The sequence below is a fragment of the Ranitomeya variabilis genome, chromosome 2, assembly GCF_051348905.1.
Source record: "Ranitomeya variabilis isolate aRanVar5 chromosome 2, aRanVar5.hap1, whole genome shotgun sequence".
Classification (NCBI taxonomy): domain Eukaryota; kingdom Metazoa; phylum Chordata; class Amphibia; order Anura; family Dendrobatidae; genus Ranitomeya; species Ranitomeya variabilis.
In genome coordinates this window covers 570793619-570814573 of record NC_135233.1, presented here as the reverse complement: position 1 = coordinate 570814573, position 20955 = coordinate 570793619, and the positions used below count along the sequence as shown (strand labels likewise).

The following is a 20955-nucleotide window of genomic DNA, read 5'->3' as shown; positions in this document are numbered from 1 at the left end:
GTTGTCAACTTTGACGCTTTGCAAGTTTATAGTTTTCATCTACACAGAGAGAGTACAGCACTTTACCTGTTGTTGCATTTTTTCATATGTAGCTTAACGCACATAAGGCATGAAAGTGAAGCAATGTGAGGCTGTGTAGCATGGAGTGATGATATATATGTGTAAAGATAGGACTTCCTGTGACCACGTTAGCAAGATCCACAACCCCTTCATTCAGCTGCTGAGAGTCGGACCCTCGCCAATCTGATATTTAGGATAACCCCTCAGTAGAGTAGTCCCAGAGAATCCCTGAAAAGGAGTTATCCAGGCTTCGAAAAACATCGATACACCTCTCCACACACGGTAGCTGTTTGCGCCATTCATTTTATAAGGGCCAAAGTGTAGCACCAGACGCCGTCCGTGGCCATCTGGTGTTTGGTTTCTGCCGCTGATGTCACGTCAATGGAGAGGCGGATTCCCATCCATTCTGATTTGTTGATGCAGCGTGACTGCAGATGTCATGCTGATTGACAGCCGGCTTCCCACTGCCTAACTGCAGGGAGTTGGCTGTCAATCAGCATGACATTAGACAGCAGCGTGGAAGAGGAAGAGCTTCTCTGATGACATGGAGCAGCTGAATCACCGGCAGGAGTGATCAGTGACCGCTCTGTGCCGCCACCGGGTAGAAAAGTCAGGTACAGTAGGTAACAACTATTTGCTTGTTCGTTTTTAGGCCCATAGTAAAAATAGAAAATGGTCCTGGACAGCCCTTTAATGAAAGGTGCACTGGATTGAGATGAGCCTAATTCATAAAGATGGCCTACGTCTCCTAATAAATTTGGTACGTCATAGACCTAGCATGTACCTCTCCCAGAAATATATGTTTTTGGCACGTTTTACACCACTAATTGTGAATTTGAGAGGTGGGCCCAAACTTTTTGATGAGTCGGGGCCCAAATGGGATAAGTAGAAGTCATTTTTTTCTAGTAAAAGAAAATAAAAACTTCTTAAAATCATATAGGGTTATAGGATATGTTCATACGGATTTTTCATGTATATTTTGTAACAGAAAATTCTTCTTTTCCACTCCAAAATGCAGGCGAAAAAATGATTAAAAAAGCACCAAAACCCGAGAGTTTGGCTTTTTCTTACATCCATTAAAAGAGTTTAATTCTGGGACAGCGGTTGACCAGGCCTTTCTGACAATGGAGATGTTAACCGTGTCGGCCGTGCTTCTGCATATGGCACTGAACGCAGGGATTAAACAGTTAGTGTCTACAAGTGGAGCTCATAAAATCCCAGTTTGGGGAGCGGACCACATGTGTCCTACACATTGTGCTGACTGTCACAACTCTCACTTCCAAAATATTTGTAAGCCAACACATTTTTATGTGGCAACAGCAGTCACACCCGAAGTAATTTTAACAGGCTGATAAAGAACATCGCCTCTACCCAGAAAGCAGATGACTCTGATTATCATTCTTCATACGCAGGCACAGTCACGTCTTGTAGTCAAAATGTGCCTGAAATGGGGATATTCAACCAGGAGGGGGGTTCGTAAAAAAAGATTGTATCCCCTAACATGGCATTACACTTAAGGTGAGACCCCCAAATCTCTCCATTCAATGGACCATGATTCCTTACGTCAGAGATAGGCACATTTTCGGCACCTTGTTAGGTAGGATCAAACTGCAACATGGAAAGTGTGAGCCTTGGCCTTAGATGTGACCTGGGGTCGTAACCTCCTGGAGACAAAACACATCTCCCCTCAGTAGTTACTTCTCAAATAGTAAAAGATGGCTATGTAAAGTGACATTGGTCAACGATGGTCCAGCAGTCCGCCAATACGGCACCTTGGCAAATTCATTTATAGTCTCTGAAGACCACCCTACGTCTTCAGTCTTCACAATGCCCCTGTCTACTCCCTTCCTCAGTCACAGCCACAATCCCCTCAAATCCAGTCAACCACAATTTATCACCCCCTGACTACTAGTCATAGACTCCGTACATTCGCCAGGACTGACTGTCTAGTGGTCATGGACAATGGTTGGATATTCTAAGACCCGTGTTGTGCAGTAGGGGCACCGCTCCTTCATTTTAACACCTTTTGATCTGACCTTAGTAGATATTATGCTCTTCTGTGTTATAAATTACCTGAATGATTTCTCAAATATGATGCAAAAGTCACATTTTTCTTATTATGTACGTTGCAGGCACCAAAGCCGAAGCCAAGGACTCGGAAATCTGCAGCAGACAAAAAAGTCTCATTCATTGAAGCCAATATGGAAACCCTGGTGAGAAATGCTGTTTTGCCTAAAAAAAGTCTGACAGCTCTCCAAAAATGTACATTGGGATATATGCACACATTGACAGCTCAGTCACTGGGAACCGTACTTGGAATGAGGTCCCATGCTCCCTGTTCTTGTTTTCTACTAGTGCATGGCCAGGAGGATTTCTGTGGATCCCTAGTCTTGTATGTGCCCTACCTCTCCACACTAAATCCAGTGTAACGATGAAGATGGCCAAGTGCACTGCATTTCAGATTATTCAGTACTCGCAATTATATTATTTAATTTGTAGCACAGTTATTCTATGACCCGAAGGAAGTGTTTACTAGAAAGTGTGATTTTATGTCCCCTACATTGGAAACCATATCCTTTGCCAGCCCACCTGTGTGACGGGAGTGCAGAAAACTTCTGAAATTTATATATGACGTGACGTTCTTCTGTTGCCATAAGAAATACCATTATAATCCGACTACAGCGGTGATTGTAGTCGGATTATATCACCATATCAATAGTAATTACATTTGCTGGTCACGGATCTTTCCATACATACATTGCATCATTTTTTGTGATTTCAGAATCCTGTCAATCAAACCATTGATGAAGAAAAGATAATGAACACAAATCCAATGACCATTTTCAACATTTCGGAGGTACGACTGATGTATTTTCTTTATTGATGGACATGTGACACTGCATTCATTAAATATGCAAGTAATCTTTTCAGAGAGGAAGAGGACATGGATTCTGGCACCACTTACTGGAAGTATCAATCCTAAAAGTCAATATCCACCCTTTAACAAGCTTTTCCATATGACTTAGTCTAAGAAGTCAAACCACAAACTTAATTTGCAGACACGTGTTTCCACATGTTTGCCCTTCATCAGTGCAATGCAAGAGATCTGATTTGGCTGTATAAAAAGTCTTCTGACTGAGGTCTAAGGGGAGAATGTTTCTCTTTGTGGAGTGTGCCACGTCAGTGTAAGGAGACTTACAGGCCATGCAGCGTTTGTCTGGGAATTTAAATATGCAAATAGCCTCTTTAGAGAGGAAAACGATTTGAATTCTGGTGCCACCTATTGGATGTAGTAATCCTAAAAGTCAATATGGATCCTTTAAGGAGCCTTGCCATGTGACTTAGGATAAGGAGCTAAACCAGAAACTCCATTTGCAGACACCTGTTTTGAGGTGTTTGCCCCTCTGCAGTGCAAAGCAGTTTCACCACAAGGAGAAATATGTCCCCTTTGACCCCCAGTCAGGGGCCTCTCATACGGACAGATCAGATCTCTTGCTTTGCACTGATGAAGAGCAAACATCCAGAAGCATGTATGAAGTTTCTGGTTTGGTTTCTTATCCTAAGTCATTTGGCAAGGCTCGTTAAAGGGTCGATACTGACTTGTAGGATTGTTGCTTCCAAGTCCTCTTCCTCTCTGAAGAGGCTGGTTGCATATACAAATTCCCCAAGGAGCATTGCGTGGCCTGTAAGTCTCCCTATGCCTGATTGGCCTTCTCCAAAAACATTCCCCTGTAGACTGTACTAATTTATTTTCTTAATCTTCCCAAATGTATGTAATAATACAAGAACAAAACTGGAATCTCGCCTATTGATGGGAGTTGGACCCCCACCAGTCTATATGTTATCACCTGTCCTGTGGATAGTAGATAACTTCTTATCACCGGACCAACCCTTTAACACGTCCTTTACCATTAAACCAGCCAGCAGACCCTTTGTATAGAGTACTCGCCCTGTTCTTTTTCATTTGTAACATATGTGACGACCTGCTTTGATCGCTCACAAGTACTTACACACTTACTTTAGAAAACACATCTGTGATTGCGGTTTTGACCTCCTAAAGGGACGGTATGTGAGTTTTTACACCTTGAGACTACCGTGCTCAGCCGCATATTGATGCGTCTATAAGGCACATTTATACATCCTGATTTGCAGGTTTGTTGAGAGTCCTTTTGCTGTGAGTTTTGCGTGGGTACAGATGCTTGTAAATCCTTGCTGTACTTTGTATCATCTTTCTTTTTGGTGAGCGGAGTCATTTTTTTACACTTTGTTTTTGTACATGAAATCCCCATCGTTTACGGTCAGTGACTTGCTAAATAAATAGCCCATAATGGAGCGTTGCTGAAAAAGCCAGAAACTGATAAATACATCCGTAACGCTCCACTTCCTAAACATTATTCTTTATGGGAAAATACATCTATTAGTTTTCTTCAGCGTGATGATTGTCAAACAGCCCTGAGTGCATGGTATCGCTGCTCTGCTGTTTATTCTCTACTTGTCAGGAGTATGACTAGTCAGTTTATCTTCGGACAACCTGTAGGTGAACCTACCAGAGGCAATCTACTTTTCACTCCTATTCCTCTAGTTCTGTCACCGGGTAATTCAAGTGTTTAACTAGTAAATTTATTAGGAATAGCAGAAAAAGTTACAATTGCCGTTATACCAGCGTCATATATATTGTCGTATCATGCATTTCCCCTTCAACATCACCGTTATAGCTAGATTTTCTTTCATCTGGGGTAAAAATTCACTTTGCTGCTCTAGTCCCATTGTTTGATACTCTAGTTATTGCAGAATGCATATTTGTGACCCCTTTCTGGCACCCAGCACCATGGACACATACTCTGTTAGATCCCTATGCTGCTCTCCCGATAGTGATACTTTCATGAAGCTGCAATCTGTCCCCAGATTTCATCATATAAACTTCATATATTATTATGTAGATCTCTTAGATGTGGTAAGGATGTTTTACTTACTGTGAAAAAAATGAATTTTAGCATGGCTGTCCATCCTTTATGAAGTTTATCTCAGTCTCCACCCCCATAGCCTGATTGCACCTCAATGTCCCTCCTCCCTGCTGAGATCTCACACTGCTCAGTACAAGCTGCATTTGTTGGCGGGTTGGCTGAGAATGAGCTCTCCCATTCTGTAGCTGGACTCATAAAATGCTCATCTTAATATCAGGATTATGCAGGATGGCATGGCTTTACAAACGTAAGTACACCAGCCTTGTCAAGTCTAAGTGATCTATTTGCCAATGTATAGAGTTTGTATTACACAATCTGGTGACTAAGTACAGTCTGGAACCCTATAAATAATATTAAAGATTTACATATATATCAGTTCCATAATATAATGGTGTTGTTTTAATTTACCGAGGGTTTATCAATTCGTTATGATTTTATCGGTAGTCTGTAGTCTGTGAAAGGGAATGCACTCATTTTATTTTATTCACTTTTTTATTTATCTTATTGCAATAGCCTGCTATAATAATACTAAATGATAAATTAAAATAAAAACGTTACAGCTCTCCTTTTCTTATCTCTACCTCAGCAGGGAGGAAGTAAAGGACTGCAGTAATTCAAGTCTCCGTAATGCACCGACATCTGAATAAGGCCTGATTGTACACCATGATGCACAAGCTGGCAGCAGGTCTCCTGACTAGTGATGAGCGAGTATACTCGTTGCTCGGGTTTTCCCGAGCACGCTAGGGTGACCTCTGGGTATTTATGATTGCTCAAAGATTTAGTTTTCATCGCGGCAGCTGAATGATTGACGGCTATTAGCCAGGCTGAGTACATGTGGGGGTTGCCTAGTTGCTAGGGAATCCCCACATGTAATCAAGCTGGCTAGTAGCTGTAAATCATGGCTCTGATTGACTGTTGAAAGTGAAACAGTCAATCAGAGCAATCGTAATATTTCACCAATGAAATTTGGTGAAATGTTACAATCCAGCCATGGCTGATGCTGCAATATCATCGGCCATGGCTGGAGACCTTGATCTGACACCGACTCACGGCGGTCCGATCCCATCCCCCTCCTCCTCACGAGTCCCGGAGTCCCACCCAGTGTCCGTCGATCTTCTCCCATGGGCGTCGCCATCTTCCAAAATGGCGGGCGCATGTGCATGAGCCAGCCGTCAGATTCATTTATTCATTCGAGGTACAATTTGATCACTGTGATAGACCCTATCACAGTGATCAAAATAAAAAAAATAGTAAATAACTTCCCCCCCCTTTATCACCCCCATAGGTAGGGAAAATAATGAAATAAAATATATTTTTATTTTTCCACTAGGGTTAGGGTTAGAATTAGGCTAGGTTCATATTGCGTTAAAGCAGCCCGTTCAAGTTCAGGTGCCGACATGCCATCGCGCTAGCGCAGATAGAGCTAGCAGATGCTCTATCTGCGCTAGCGGTGACGGACCCGGAAACGCTGCAGCCCGCGTCCCAGGGTCCATCACTCAATGATGGCACAGTGTGGATTTGGCTGCGGATCCACAGCGGATTGGCCACTGCGGATTCACAGCAGTTTTCCATCAGGTTTGCAGTACCATGTAAACTTATGGAAAACCAAATCCGCTGTGCCCATGGTGCGGAAAATACAGCGCGGAAATGCTGCGTTGCATTTTCAGCAGCATGTCAATTCTTTGTGCGGATTCCGCAGCGTTTTACACCTTTTCCTCAATAGGAATCCGCAGGTGAAATCTGCACAAAAAATACTGGAAATCCGCGGTAAATCCTCAGGTAAAACGCAGTGCGTTTTACCTGCAAATTTTTCAAAAATGGTGCGGAAAAATCTGCACACGAATCCGCAACGTGCGCACATAGCCTTAGGGTTAGGGTTGGAATTAGGGTTAAGATTAGGGTTAGGGGTGTGTTGGGGTTAGGGTTGGGATTATGGTTAAAGGTGTGTTGGGGATAGGGTTGTGGTTAGGAGTGTGTTGGGGTTAGGGTTTTGATTAGGGTTATGGTTAGGGGTGTGTTGGGGTTAGTGTTGGAGTTAGAATTGAGGGGTTTCCACTGTTTTGGGACATCGGGGGTCTCTGACATGGCGCCACCATTGATTCCAGCTAATCTTGCGTTCAAAAAGTCAAATGGTGCTCCCTCCCTTCCGAGCCCCGACGTGCGCCCAAACAGTGGTTTACCCAAACATATGGGGCATAAGCGTACTCAGGAAAAATTGCACAACAACTTTGGGGGTCTAATTTCTCCTGTTACACTTGGGAAAATAAAATATTGGGGGCTAAAAAATTATTTTTGTGGGAAAAAAACTATTTTTTATTTTCACGGCTCTGCGTTATAAAATTCTGTGAAACACTTGGGGGTTCAAAGTGCTCACCACACATCTAGATTAGTTCCTTGGGGGGTCTAGTTTCCAAAATGGGGTCACGTGTGGGGGAGCTCCAATGTTTAGGCACACGAGCTCTCCAAACGCAACATGGTGTCCGCTAACAATTGGAGCTAATTTTCCATTCAAAAAGTCAAATGGCGCTCCTTCCCTTCCGAGCCCTGCCGTGTGCCCAAACAGTGGTTTACCCCCACATATGAGGTATCGGTGTACTCAGGAGAAATTGACCAACAAATTTTAGGATCCATTTTATCCCGTTGCCCATGTTAAAATGAAAAAATTGAGGCTAAAAGAACATTTTTGTGAAAAAAAAGGACTTTTTTATTTTTACGGATCAATTTGTGAAGCACCTGGGGGTTTAAAGTGCTCACTATGCATCTAGATAAGTTCCTTGGGGGGTCTAGTTTCCAAAATGGGGTCATTTGTGGGGGAGCTCCAATGTTTAGGCACACAGGGGCTCTCCAAAGGCGACATGGTGTCAGCTAAAGATTGGAGCCAATTTTCCATTCAAAAAGTCAAATGGCGCTCCTTCCCTTCCGAGCCCTGCCGTGTGCCCAAACAGTGGTTTACCCCCACATATGAGGTATCGGTGTACTCAGGAGAAATTGACCAACAAATTTTAGGATCCATTTTATCCTGTTGCCCATGTTAAAATGAAAAAATTGAGGCTAAAAGAACATTTTTGTGAAAAAAAAGGACTTTTTTATTTTTACGGATCAATTTGTGAAGCACCTGGGGGTTTACAGTGCTCACTATGCATCTAGATAAGTTCCGTGGGGGGTCTAGTTTCCAAAATGGGGTCATTTGTGGGGGAGCTCCAATGTTTAGGCACACAGGGGCTCTCCAAACGCGACATGATGTCCGCTAAAGATTGGAGCCAATTTTTCATTCAAAAAGTCAAATGGCGCTCCTTCCCTTCAGAGCCCTGTCGTGTGCCCAAACAGTGGTTCCCCTCACATATGGGGTATCGGTGTACTCAGCACAAGTTGGACAACAACTTTCGGGGTCCAGTTTCTTCTTTTAGCCTTGGGAAAATAAAAAAATTGTTGCTAAAAGGTCATTTTTTGTGACTAAAAAGTTAAATGTTTATTTTTTCCTTCCATGTTGCTTCTGCTGCTGTGAAACACCTGAAGGGTTAATAAACTTCTTGAATGTGGTTTTGAGCACCTTGAGGGGTGCAGTTTTTAGATTGGTGTCACCTTTGGGTTTTTTCAACCATATAGACCCCTCAAACTGACTTAAAATGTGAGATGGTCCCTAAAAAAATGATTTTGTAAATTTTGTTGTAAAAATGAAAAATCGCTGGTCAAATTTTAACCCTTATAACTTCCTAGCAAAAAAAAAATTGTTTCCAAAATTGTGCTGATGTAAAGTAGACATGTGGGAAATGTTATTTTTTAACTATTTAGTGTCACATAACTCTCTGGTTTAACAGAATAAAAATTCAAAATATGAAAATTGCAAAATTTGCGCCAAATTTCAATTTTTTTCACAAATAAAGCAAAAATTATCAACCTAAATTTACCACTAACATGAAGCCCAAAATGTCACGAAAGAACAGTCTCAGAATTGCTAGGATCCGTTGAAGCGTTCCTGAGTTATTACCTCATAAAGGGACACTGGTCAGAATTGTAAAAAAATGGCCAGGTCATAAAGGTCAAAGTAGGCTGGGTCATGAAGGGGTTAATATAGCTATAATGCTGTCAAGTTCAGGTCAGGAGACCTGTGGCCAATTCATGCATTGCTATTCCATACCTGGACAGTGGTACGTGAACATCTGAATTCTTCCTTAAAGGGAATCTATCACCAGGTTTTTATTGTCTAATCTGAAAGCGTCATAATGCATGGGGAGATACACTGATTCTAGCTATATGTCACTTACTGGGCTGCTTGGTGTAGTTTTGATAAAATCACAGTTTTATCAGCATGAAATTTTCACTAGAGGACTACTTGGCCTGCTGCTAGGTAGTCCAGCCACGCCCCCACCCATGGATTGGTAGAGAGATACCAATCACTGGTGTGGGTGTGGGATTATACAGAGCTCAGCATTCACAGAACTGTTAGATCTGCAGCCGATAAAATAGTTTACTGGGTGCAGCAGTTTTGATTAAAACCTAAGTGACACATCGTTGGAATCTGGATCTCTGCCCCTACATCATGGGATAACAAAATTCTGGTGACAGATTTCCTTTAAGTAGAAATGTTCCTTGTAGAATAATTACTTGTGTTATGTTACCTGAATTGTCTTATTATAGGCTGAACATAATAAATCTGCTGAAGAGGAGAATATTAGAGAGCCAATAAAGGAATCTGTTTATGAGGAGGAGGAGGAGGAGAAATCTCCACCGTCACATGGACAATATGAAGATTCAAGATTTGACACATCAGAAGATGAAATCACTGAAGATTTGGAGGCAACAGGTGGGTATTCATCAGCATAAAGCTAAATGGTCTCTTTGTATTTTTCTACTAATGTGTCAGTATCCGTAAAAGAGAGTAAAACAACAAAAAAATGCAAAAAGTCTAGATGTTAGAAAACAAATACTGTACCTAGAATTCAGTTCCATCCAACATACCCCTTGACGCGCGTTTCGATGGCAAAGTCTTCCTCAGAAAGGGTACGTTGGACGGAACTGAATTCTCGGTATTTATGTTTATCTGTGATTTTTATTTATATGCTGCTACAATTAGTTCCCTTGAGCTATGATATGCATGACACTGTCCCTGATTGCCCTTAGGAGATTATGCACTTTACATTATTCTATTATATTTTAATCCTGGGGTCGATCAGGGAGAGAGGTACTCCCAGATACATGGGTGTGATTTATTAATTATTTCATATCCCAGATACATGGGTGTGATTTATAAATTCATATCTGTCTTGAGACTTTCGATCATGAGCACTATGCACTTTATTTTGTATCTATCTATACGTGATATTTAATCTTCTGCCTTTGATATAGTACTCACAGTATATTCATATCCAGGACACTGTCATTATATTTGTTTTGTCCAGTGTGTGTTTCTTTCCATCCTGTCCTTTTGGTTTGCTCTCATCTCCTAAATATATTTTAAACTTGTATTCTCAATAAAGATGTTTATTTGATTCTTTACATTGTGTTGGGGGACTTTTGTTGTTGGTTTACAGATTTTTTTGGTCGATTTACGGTCCTCACCATTGTTGAGGCTATTCTGCTCAGACAGGCGGGACTAAGTCACACAGGAGGGTACTCAGACAGGTGGGACCAATTCACACGGGAGACTAGTCAGACAGGAGGGACTAATTCACATGGGAGACTAGTCAGACAGGCAGGGCTAATTCACACGGGAGACTAGTCAGAGAGGCGGCACTAATTCACAAAGGAGAGTACTCAGACAGGCGGGACTAATTCACACGGGAGACTAGTCGGACAGGCGGGACTAATTCACGTGGGAGACTAGTCAGACAGGCGGGATTAATTCACACGGGAGACTAGTCAGACAGGCGGGACTAATTCACATGGGAGACTAGTCAGACAGGCGGGACTAATTCACACGGGAGACTAGTCAGAGAGGCGGCACTAATTCACAAAGGAGAGTAGTTAGACAGGCGGGACTAATTCATACAGGAGAGTACTCAGACAGGCAGGACTAATTCACACGGGAGACTGGTCAGACATCGTGGCTAATTTGCAGGAGAGACTAGTCAGACAGGCAGGACTAATTCACATAGGACACTAGTCAGACAGACAGGACTCATTCACACAGGAGACTAGTCAGACAGGCATGGCTACTTCGCATGGGACATTAGTCAGACAGAATTCGCGCGGAAGACTAGTCAGACAGGCAGGTCCTCGGTGCCTTCTCCCTACCCGTTGCCCTGGAGTGACAGGTCTCTCTTTGCGTGCTTGTGTGCGGAGAGAAATGTCTGTCAAGAAAAGCCATCCGGGACCCCCTGTCTGACTAATCTCTAGCGCGGCTTTCCGGCGACTTTTAAACTATCATTTTGAAAAGCCCATAGCCTCCACTAGTAGACTCCTATACAAGCCTCTGTTTCTGTCCTCTGTTATACATTGCATCATTCAGCTCTATAATTATTACCAGGGATGGACACGGACCTTCCCCAGAAGCTTCAGATTGGCAATCATCAGGTCAGTCAAGATCTTCTACTTAAAACCGTACAACTCATACGGTACGGACATGGTTATTCTGAAACCGCAGAGGACCTTCCACACAGCGACGGTGTAAAAAAGCCCAGATTCATCTGTCTTGTTGCATTCTATAAGTGCAGAAGCCCTATAGCAGCCAGTGATTGACTGCAGGGCTCACACGGCATAACAATGGTACGAGAACCCTCATATGCCTGGTGCTGACATTGCTGGAATCAAATAAATAAGGCAGCACTCTGCAGTGCCCAAACATGAATTGTGAAAATTGAATTGCATTACTGCACTAGAAATATGAAAAATTGAGAAAGTTTAGTGCATAAATTGGCCAATATATGTGTACCTGGTAGCCACGGTAAGGCATTTCTCGTTTACCAGGACCTAACAATGGCAATCCTCGCTTAGAATAAAGTCTTCATCTGTATGGGAACCTGTGAATCCTCTCTTAGACTAAAATCTATATCTCTGGAGGGGTAGGATCCTGCCTTGATTAAAAACGCCTGTAGCTAAGAGGCGGAGTGTTTAGTCAGAAGGCTAATGAATACAAATTTTAAAAAAAAACTGACCATCACATCCAAACCAACCAACTCAACCAACTCATGTTCAATCAAATAAATAGGGCAGCAGTTTTTTTGAAATTTCTATTCATTAGCCTTCTGACTGAGCACTCCGCCCTTAGTTACAGGCGTTTTTAATCAACGCAGGACCCTACCCCTCCAGAGATATAGATTTTAGTCTAAGAGAGGATTCACAGGTTCCCATACAGATGAAGACTTTATTCTAAACGAGGAAAGGAATGTCTAGGACCTGGTAAACGAGAAATGACTTATCATGGCTACCAGGTACACATAAATTGGCCAATTTATGCGCTAAACTTTCTCAATTTTTCATATTTCTAGTGCAGTAATGCAATTCAATTTTCATATTTCATGTTTGCAAGTTTTGGCGCTGCAGAGTGCTGCCCTATTTATTTGATTGTACATGAGTTGGTGACTCTAGGTTAGCATCTGTTCACATGTAGTCTATGTTTGGATGTGAAGGTCTTTTTTTTTAAATTTGTAGACATTGCTGGGATGGTGCTGCTGCGGGAGGAGAGTGTAAACTAATTTTGCTTTAAAAGGGGAACTACATATTTGAAAAAGGGGCTGTTCAGGTATATACAGAGGGGAACTGAAGAGTCATAATTGGACCAATTATTAGTAAAAGTGAATAAAACAGAGTCAGTGTTTTTATAATTTAATTTATTTTGTACAGATCCTGATGGACGACAAACGAGAGATGGAAACGAATCTATAGAAAGTGACAGCGATGATTGCGTCATCCCAGCAGCGCAGGAACTGAAGTCGGTGAGGAAAGATTTATGGAATCATGTATTATTGGTAGTATGTGTTCAGAAATACCCAGAACAATGCAGAATTTTATGTGCTAAGGATTTTTTATTGATGTTGATAGTGCAATTTACATAGAATGTAAGTGCAGCCATATTACAAGATACAGTTTCTTGGTTAATGCAGAATTAGGAGCAGAATGCTGGATGCATACAGGCCTTGGACGCACAGCGAGGCTGCGCACTGTACAGCAGCAAGCAGCATGTATGAGGCAGCATGCAGACTCCAGCTTACTACAGGGAAGACTACAGCTTACAACAGGAGAGACTCCAACTTACTACAGGGAAGGCTCCAAATTACTACAGGGAAGGCTCCAGCTTTCAACAGGAGAGACTCCAACTTACTACAGGAGAAACTCCAACTTACTACAGGGAAGACTACATCTTACTACTGGGAAGACTCCAGTTTACTACAGGGTTGACTACAGCTTACTACAGGAAACACTCCAGCTTACTACAGGGAAGACTCCAGCTTACTACAGGGAAGACTAGCTTAGGCTACGTTCACAGTTGCGTTGTGCGCCGCAGCGTCGGCGCCGCAGCGCACAACGCAAACAAAAACGCGGCAAAACGCACGCTAAAACGCTGCGTTTTGCGCCGCATGCGCCCTTTTTGGCCGAAAGTTGGACGCAAAGAAAATGCAACTTGATGCGTTTCTTGCGTCCAACGCTTGCGGCCATGCGGCGCAAAACGCAGCACAACGCATGTCCATGCGCCCCCATGTTAAATATAGGGGCGCATGACGCATGCGGCGACGCTGCGGCGCCCGACGCTGCGGCGCTGACCGCAAATGTGAACGTAGCCTTACTACAGGGAAGACTCCAGCTTACTACAGGAAAAACTCCAGCTTACTATAGGAAAGACTCCCAACTTACTACAGGAAAGACTCCAGCTTCATACAGGGTTGACTGCAGCTTACTACAGGCGAGACTCCAGCTTACTACAGGGAAGACTCCAGCTTACGACAGGGAAGACTCCAGCTTACTACAGGAAAGACTCCAGCTTACTATAGGAAAGACTCCCAACTTACTACAGGAAAGACTCCTGCTTCATACCGGGTTGACTGCAGCTTACTACAGGGAAGACTCTAGCTTACTACAGGGAAGACTCCAGCTTACCACAGGGAAGAAGACTCTAGCTTACTACAGGGAAGACTCCAGCTTACCACAGGGAAGACTCCAGCTTACTACAGGGAAGACTCCAGCTTACTACAGGGAAGACTCCAGCTTGCTACAGGGAAGACTCCAGCTTACAACAGGGAAGAAGACTCCAGCTTACTACAGGGAAGACTCCAGCTTACTACAGGGAAGACTCCTGCTTACTACAGGGAAGACTCCAGCTTACTACAGGGAAGAAGACTCCAGCTTACTACAGGGAAGACTCCAGCTTACTACAGGGAAGGCTCCAGCTTACTACAAGAAAGACTCCAGCTTACTACAGGAAAGACTCCAGCTTACTATAGGAAAGACTCCAGCTTACTCTAGGAAAGACTCCATCTTATTACAGGAAAGACTCCAGCTTAATACGGGGTTGACTGCAGCTTACTACAGGGAGACTCCAGCTTACTACAGGGAGGAAGACTCCAGCTTACCACAGGGAGGAAGACTCCAGCTTACTACAGGGAAGATACCAGCTTACTACAGGTAAAACTCTAGCTTACAACAGGGAAGAAGACTCCAGCTTACAACAGGGAAGAAGACTCCAGCTTACAACAGGGAAGAAGACTCCAGCTTACTACAGGGAAGTCTCTAGCTTACTACAGGGAAGGCTCCAGCTTTCAACAGGGAGACTCCAACTTACTACAGGAGAGACTCCAACTTACTACAGGAAAGACTCCAGCTTAATATGGGGTTGACTGCAGCTTACTACAGGGAAGACTCCAGCTTACTACAGGGACGACTCCAGCTTACTACAGGGACGACTCCAGCTTACTACAGGGAAGACTCCAGCTTACTACAGGGAAGACTCCTGCTTACTACAGGAAAGACTCCAGCTTAATATGGGGTTGACTGCAGCTTACTACAGGGAAGACTCCAGCTTACTACAGGGACGACTCCAGCTTACTACAGGGACGACTCCAGCTTACTACAGGGAAGACTCCAGCTTACTACAGGGAAGACTCCTGCTTACTACAGGGAAGACTCCAGCTTACTACAGGGAAGACTCCAGCTTACTACAGGGAAGGCTCCAGCTTACTACAAGAAAGACTCCAGCTTACTACAGGAAAGACTCCAGCTTACTATAGGAAAGACTCCTGCTTACTCTAGGAAAGACTCCATCTTATTACAGGAAAGACTTCAGCTTAATACGGGGTTGACTGCAGCTTACTACAGGGAGACTCCAGCTTACTACAGGGAGGAAGACTCCAGCTTACTACAGGGAGGAAGACTCCAGCTTACTACAGGGAAGATACCAGCTTACTACAGGTAAAACTCTAGCTTACAACAGGGAAGAAGACTCCAGCTTACAACAGGGAAGAAGACTCCAGCTTACTACAGGGAAGTCTCTAGCTTACTACAGGGAAGGCTCCAGCTTTCAACAGGGAGACTCCAACTTACTACAGGAAAGACTCCAGCTTAATATGGGGTTGACTGCAGCTTACTACAGGGAAAACTCCAGCTTACTACAGGGACGACTCCAGCTTACTACAGGGAAGACTCCAGCTTACTACAGGGAGGAAGACTCCAGCTTACTACAGGTAAAACTCCAGCTTACAACAGGGAAGAAGACTCCAGCTTACAACAGGGAAGAAAACTCCAGCTTACTACAGGGAAGTTTCCAGCTTACTACAGGGAAGAAGACTATAGCTTACTTCAGGGAAGACTCCAGCTTACTACAGGGATGACTCCAGCTTAGTACAAGAAAGATTCCAGCTTACTACAGGAAAGACTCCCAACTTATTACAGGAAAGACTCCAGCTTACTTCAGGGTTGACTGCAGCTTACTACAGGGAAGACTCCAGCTTACTACAGGGAAGAAGACTCCAGCTTACTACAGGGAAGACTCCAGCTTACAACAAGGAAGAAGACTCCAGCTTACTACAGGGAAGAAGACTCCAGCTTACTAAAGGAAAGACTCCAGCTTACTATAGGAAAAACTCCAACTTATTACAGGAAAGACTCCAGCTTACTACAGGGTTGACTGCAGCTTACTACAGGGAAGACTCCAGCTTACTACAGGGAAGAAGACTCCAGCTTACTACAGGGAAGAAGACTCCAGCTTACTACAGGGAAGTCTCCAGCTTACTACAGGGAAGTCTCCAGCTTACTACAGAGAAGACTCCAGCTTACTACAGGGAAGACTCCAGTTTACTACAGGGAAGACTCCAGTTTACTACAGGGAAGACTCCAGTTTACTACAGGGAAGACTCCAGCTTACTACAGGGAAGACTCCAGCATACTACAGGGAAGACTCCAGATTAATACGGGGTTGACTCCAGCTTACTACAGGGAGACTCCAGCTTACTACAGGGAGACTCCAGCTTACTACAGGGAGGAAGACTCCAGCTTACTACAGGGAGGAAGACTCCAGCTTACTACAGGGAAGATACCAGCTTACTACAGGTAAAACTCTAGCTTACAACAGGGAAGAAGACTCCAGCTTACAACAGGGAAGAAGACTCCAGCTTACTACAGGGAAGTCTCCAGCTTACTACAGGGAAGGCTCCAGCTTTCAACAAGGGAGACTCCAACTTACTACAGGAGAGACTCCAACTTACTACAGGAAAGACTCCAGCTTTCAACAAGGGAGACTCCAACTTACTACAGGAGAGACTCCAACTTACTACAGGAAAGACTCCAGCTTAATATGGGGTTGACTGCAGCTTACTACAGGGAAGACTCCAGCTTACTACATGGAAGACTCCAGCTTACTACAGGGAAGACTCCAGTTTACTACAGGGAAGACTCCAGCTTACTACAGGGAAGACCCCAGTTTACTACAGGGAAGACTCCAGCTTACTACAGGGAAGACTCCAGCTTACTACAGGGAAGACTCCAGCTTACTACAGGGAAGACTCCAGCTTACTACAGGGAAGACTCCAGCTTACTACAGGGAAGACTCCAGCTTACTACAGGGAAGACTCCAGCTTACTACAGGGAAGACTCCAGCTTACTACAGGGAAGACTCCAGCTTACTACAGGGAAGACTCCAGCTTACTACAGGGAAGACTCCAGCTTACTACAGGGAAGACTCCAGCTTACTACAGGGAAGACTCCAGCTTACTACAGGGAAGACTCCAGCTTACTACAGGGATGACTCCAGCTTACTACAATAAAAACAGTTACCTCTCTGATCAGTCTGTGATTAGCATAATCGGACTGATTTTCTCTAATGGAGAACATACGGCCATCTGCACCTGCCCTAAAAGTAATGGGAGCTCTGGGCGTTTCTCTTTTGGGGGCATAGGGGAGATGGTAGCTGGATGTCACTGCTTTGGGGGGCTCTGAATGTGGCTCACGGCCTAGTCTTATAGGTAAATGTGGCTTTTAAGCAAACAGAGGTTTGGGATCACTGTCCACAATGTAATTATGTAACATTAACCTGTCCACTACCACAGACCACCAAGAAAACGTAGCCTTAGGGTAAGATTCATCAGTCGCGGATTGTTTTTTTAAGTCGCTTTTTTTTTTCACTGACTTTTTCAGGGGCCAAATTTTTTAAAATGGCACACACGAAACATGAATTTTGCACAAAACCCCAAATCGTCTTTTTTCTGTCTTAAACTGGTTTTACGACTTTTTAGCAAGAAAGGTCACACAACTGGCATGCATAAAATCATGCCATGGTAGGGGGACTGGAGTAGAGTTGCGGCAAATTTGTGAAACTTTTTTTTAAAAAAAAAGATAAAGTCTCATTTCACAAATCTGTCTAAAACATCTGCAAAAGCCACATTTTACTAAAAATGAGAAAAGTAACAAATCCACAAAAAAATCACGCAATTTATTTGATCAATTTGTCTCAAATCGAAAAGTCACTAATTGTGGAAATGCAATAATGACTCGGGTCCCTAATCTTTTCATTAGAGGAGAAGAAGTGCTGATTTTTAATCATAGACTTATGGACGTGTGCTGTGAGGACGGCTTCATGTTATGAATTTAAGGGAAGAGATCTTTTTAATAAAATTCTTGCCGCTGAGCGATTGATATTTTACTGATGAACTTTACCTAATTCACGGAGTAGAGAACACTTAATTAAATTCTTCCCACACGTTAAGGAGAAGTTCTGTCTTTCATGTATATCCTCAGCACACAGATATAATTGAACACATTATTATGAATCTCTTGACCCTAGATTTACAACATATACAATCGTGTCGCAAAAGCAGCAGGGGTGACTTCAGAATTTTCCGACACTTTTATACCACAGCACCATCATCGTAGCCCTTTCCAGACATCGTCATCACTGTCCCCATTGGGGCTCACAATCTAGATTCCCTATTAGTATGTCTTTGGAGTGTGGGAGGAAACCGGAGAACCCGGAGTAAACCCACGCAAACACGGGGAGAACATACAAACTCCTTGCAGATGTTGTCCTTGGTGGGACTTGAACCCAGTACTCCAGCGCTGCAAAGCCACAGTTCTAACCTCTGAGCCATGTTGCTACCTTTATAACAATTGGTCTGCGTCAGATCCCGCATAACTAATATTTGCCTATCGGTTGGATCAGTCTCTAGTGATTGGACAACCCCTTTAAGCCTTCACGCAAACAGAGCTGATACTGTATTTGAAAATATGTGTGACTAGGGACTGAGTTGTCACTGAAAGGCATCGAGCAGCTTGCATTGCATTGCAATATATGCAAGCTGCAGCAGCCAAACAAATCCACACAGTGTGCGTTTAGCTTAATGAATGCAGATTTGTTTTTTTTTACATTTTATAGTACATCAGTTTTGTAAATTCTTCTCACATCTGATCTTATCATATAAAATCAGAATTGAGCTTAGATGTGCGTTCAGGAGTGGTTAGAAACCGAGCTGACGCTGAAAGATATCGAGCAGCTTGCACTGTATCACAATACATGCAAGCTGCAGAAGCCAAATTGCACAATTTTTATTATTAAAACCAATTTCAAGGGTTTTTTTTTTACACAATGCAATAAAAAAAGAAGCATTTCATGCTTTATGTAAATTATATCTCTATATGTATATTAGAAAATAATGTTTAGAGGTGAATATATTGGATCGATGCACTTAGAAGCATCTGTGGTGGTTTCTGGAGCCTTAATAATAAGTTTTTTAAAATTGTCACATCAAAAAACTTGGGATTCCTTGTATTTTTTTCAAGCGATTTGCAGAAAGAATACAGAAGAAGTTGTATAAATAACCTTACATTAATCGGAATTTCAATATTGCGTGTTTTTTATTGCATTTTTGTGCCCATAATTTAGAGTTTAGTGAACCTGTACAAGCGTACTGCGCAGCAATCACAATACTTTCCATCACACAATAATTTTGAGACGTATAGTGAGCATGTTCCCAGGACGGTAACTCCTCTACTCTTTACTCCCCACTCCACAAAAAACCTTGGAGGCATGTTAATTACAGGGACGAACAGGGGAGTAGCTGTTGAGTGCTCGCTGTTAGACAATGCTTTATGAATTTTTCATACATTTGAATACTAAAGAGTGAATGCATAATCTCCTGATTAAAAGAATATTCCCAACTGGCAGTAATTGTATTTCCAGACATTCCACTGTACTACATTGTAATTCTCTCTTGTAAGGACGCTAAACGTAATCATGTAATCTCCTGGTTTGTGTACTTCTTCGTGTAGATCGCTTCCGCTCTCCTGGAGCCCCTCCTGCATAGATGTTTTCTTCCCAATAGTTTTCAGGAAATTAAAAAATAATATTTAAAAAATATACATATCTACAGGCATGGTCGAAACTGTTGGCAAGTATTTTCCCCAGAAAATTTTTGCAATAGCACATGTTTTGTTATACACATTTCCTTTGTGTGTATTGGAAAAACATAAAAAAGAAAAAAAAACTAAAAAAAAAGGCAAGTTGGACATAATTTCACACAAAACCCCAAACATGGGCTGGACAAAATTGTTGTCTCCCTTCCAGAAATGATGGAAAACATCTTTGTTTCAAGCATGCGATGCTTGTTCAAACTCACTCATGGCAAGTAACAGGTGTGGGCTACATGAAAATCACCCCAGACACCAGATAAAAAGGGAGAAGTGTGTCTGTGTGCGCCGTACTAAGCATGGAGAACAGAAAGAGGAGAAGAGAACCATCTGAGGATTTGAGAACCACAGTTGTTGAACAATAACCTGTCTCCTCCATATGTCTCTGAACTAATCTCCCAATATGTTCCCTCACATAATCTCCGGTCTTTCCAAGACCTCCTTCTCTCCTCCACACTTATTCGCTCCTCATCCAACCGCCTCCAAGACTTCTCCAGAATATCACCCATCCTCTGGAATTCTTTGCCCCAACACCTCCGACTATCAACCACATTCGGATCCTTCAGACAGAACCTGAAAACCCACCTCTTCAGGAAAGCCTACAGCCTGCACTGACCTCGCTGCCTCCTCACCACTACGGAAGCTACCACCACACCAACACCGGAGCTCCTGTAACCCTCAACCTATTGTGTCCTTCCCCATAATCCTGTAGAATGTAAGCCCGCAAGGGCAGGGTCCTCTCCCCTCTGTATCAGTCTGTAATTGTTAGTTTGTTTACTGTAAGTGATATCTGTAATTTGTATGTAACCCCTTCTCATGTACAGCACCATGAAATCAATGGTGCTATATAAATAAATAATAATAAATAATAATAACAATATCAACAATCGCAAGGTTACAACACCTTCTCCAGAGATATTAATGTTCCTCTGTCCACGGTGCGCAACATAATCAAGAATTTTCTCCGTGGACGGCAGAGAAAAATTGATTAAGGGTATGTTCACACTGGGCGTTTTGGCTGCGGTTTTTTGTTTTTTTTTTTGCTGTTTTTTTATGCTAATTTTCAGCTGCTTTTTAAAGTACCAGCAAAGCCTATGAGATTTCA

General features: G+C 42.9%; 1 protein-coding gene across 2 annotated transcripts in view; it reads left to right on the top strand.

The window, feature by feature from the left end:
* Window positions 1-20955, top strand: part of RPGRIP1L (RPGRIP1 like) — a 155342-nt gene that overhangs the window by 105265 nt on the left and 29122 nt on the right. For both annotated transcript variants that reach the window (XM_077288243.1, XM_077288244.1), the window contains exons 19-22: window positions 2193-2273; window positions 2843-2917; window positions 9663-9828; window positions 12807-12898. In XM_077288243.1, the coding sequence (XP_077144358.1) occupies window positions 2193-2273; window positions 2843-2917; window positions 9663-9828; window positions 12807-12898 (414 nt within the window). The remainder of the gene's footprint in view (window positions 1-2192; window positions 2274-2842; window positions 2918-9662; window positions 9829-12806; window positions 12899-20955) is intronic.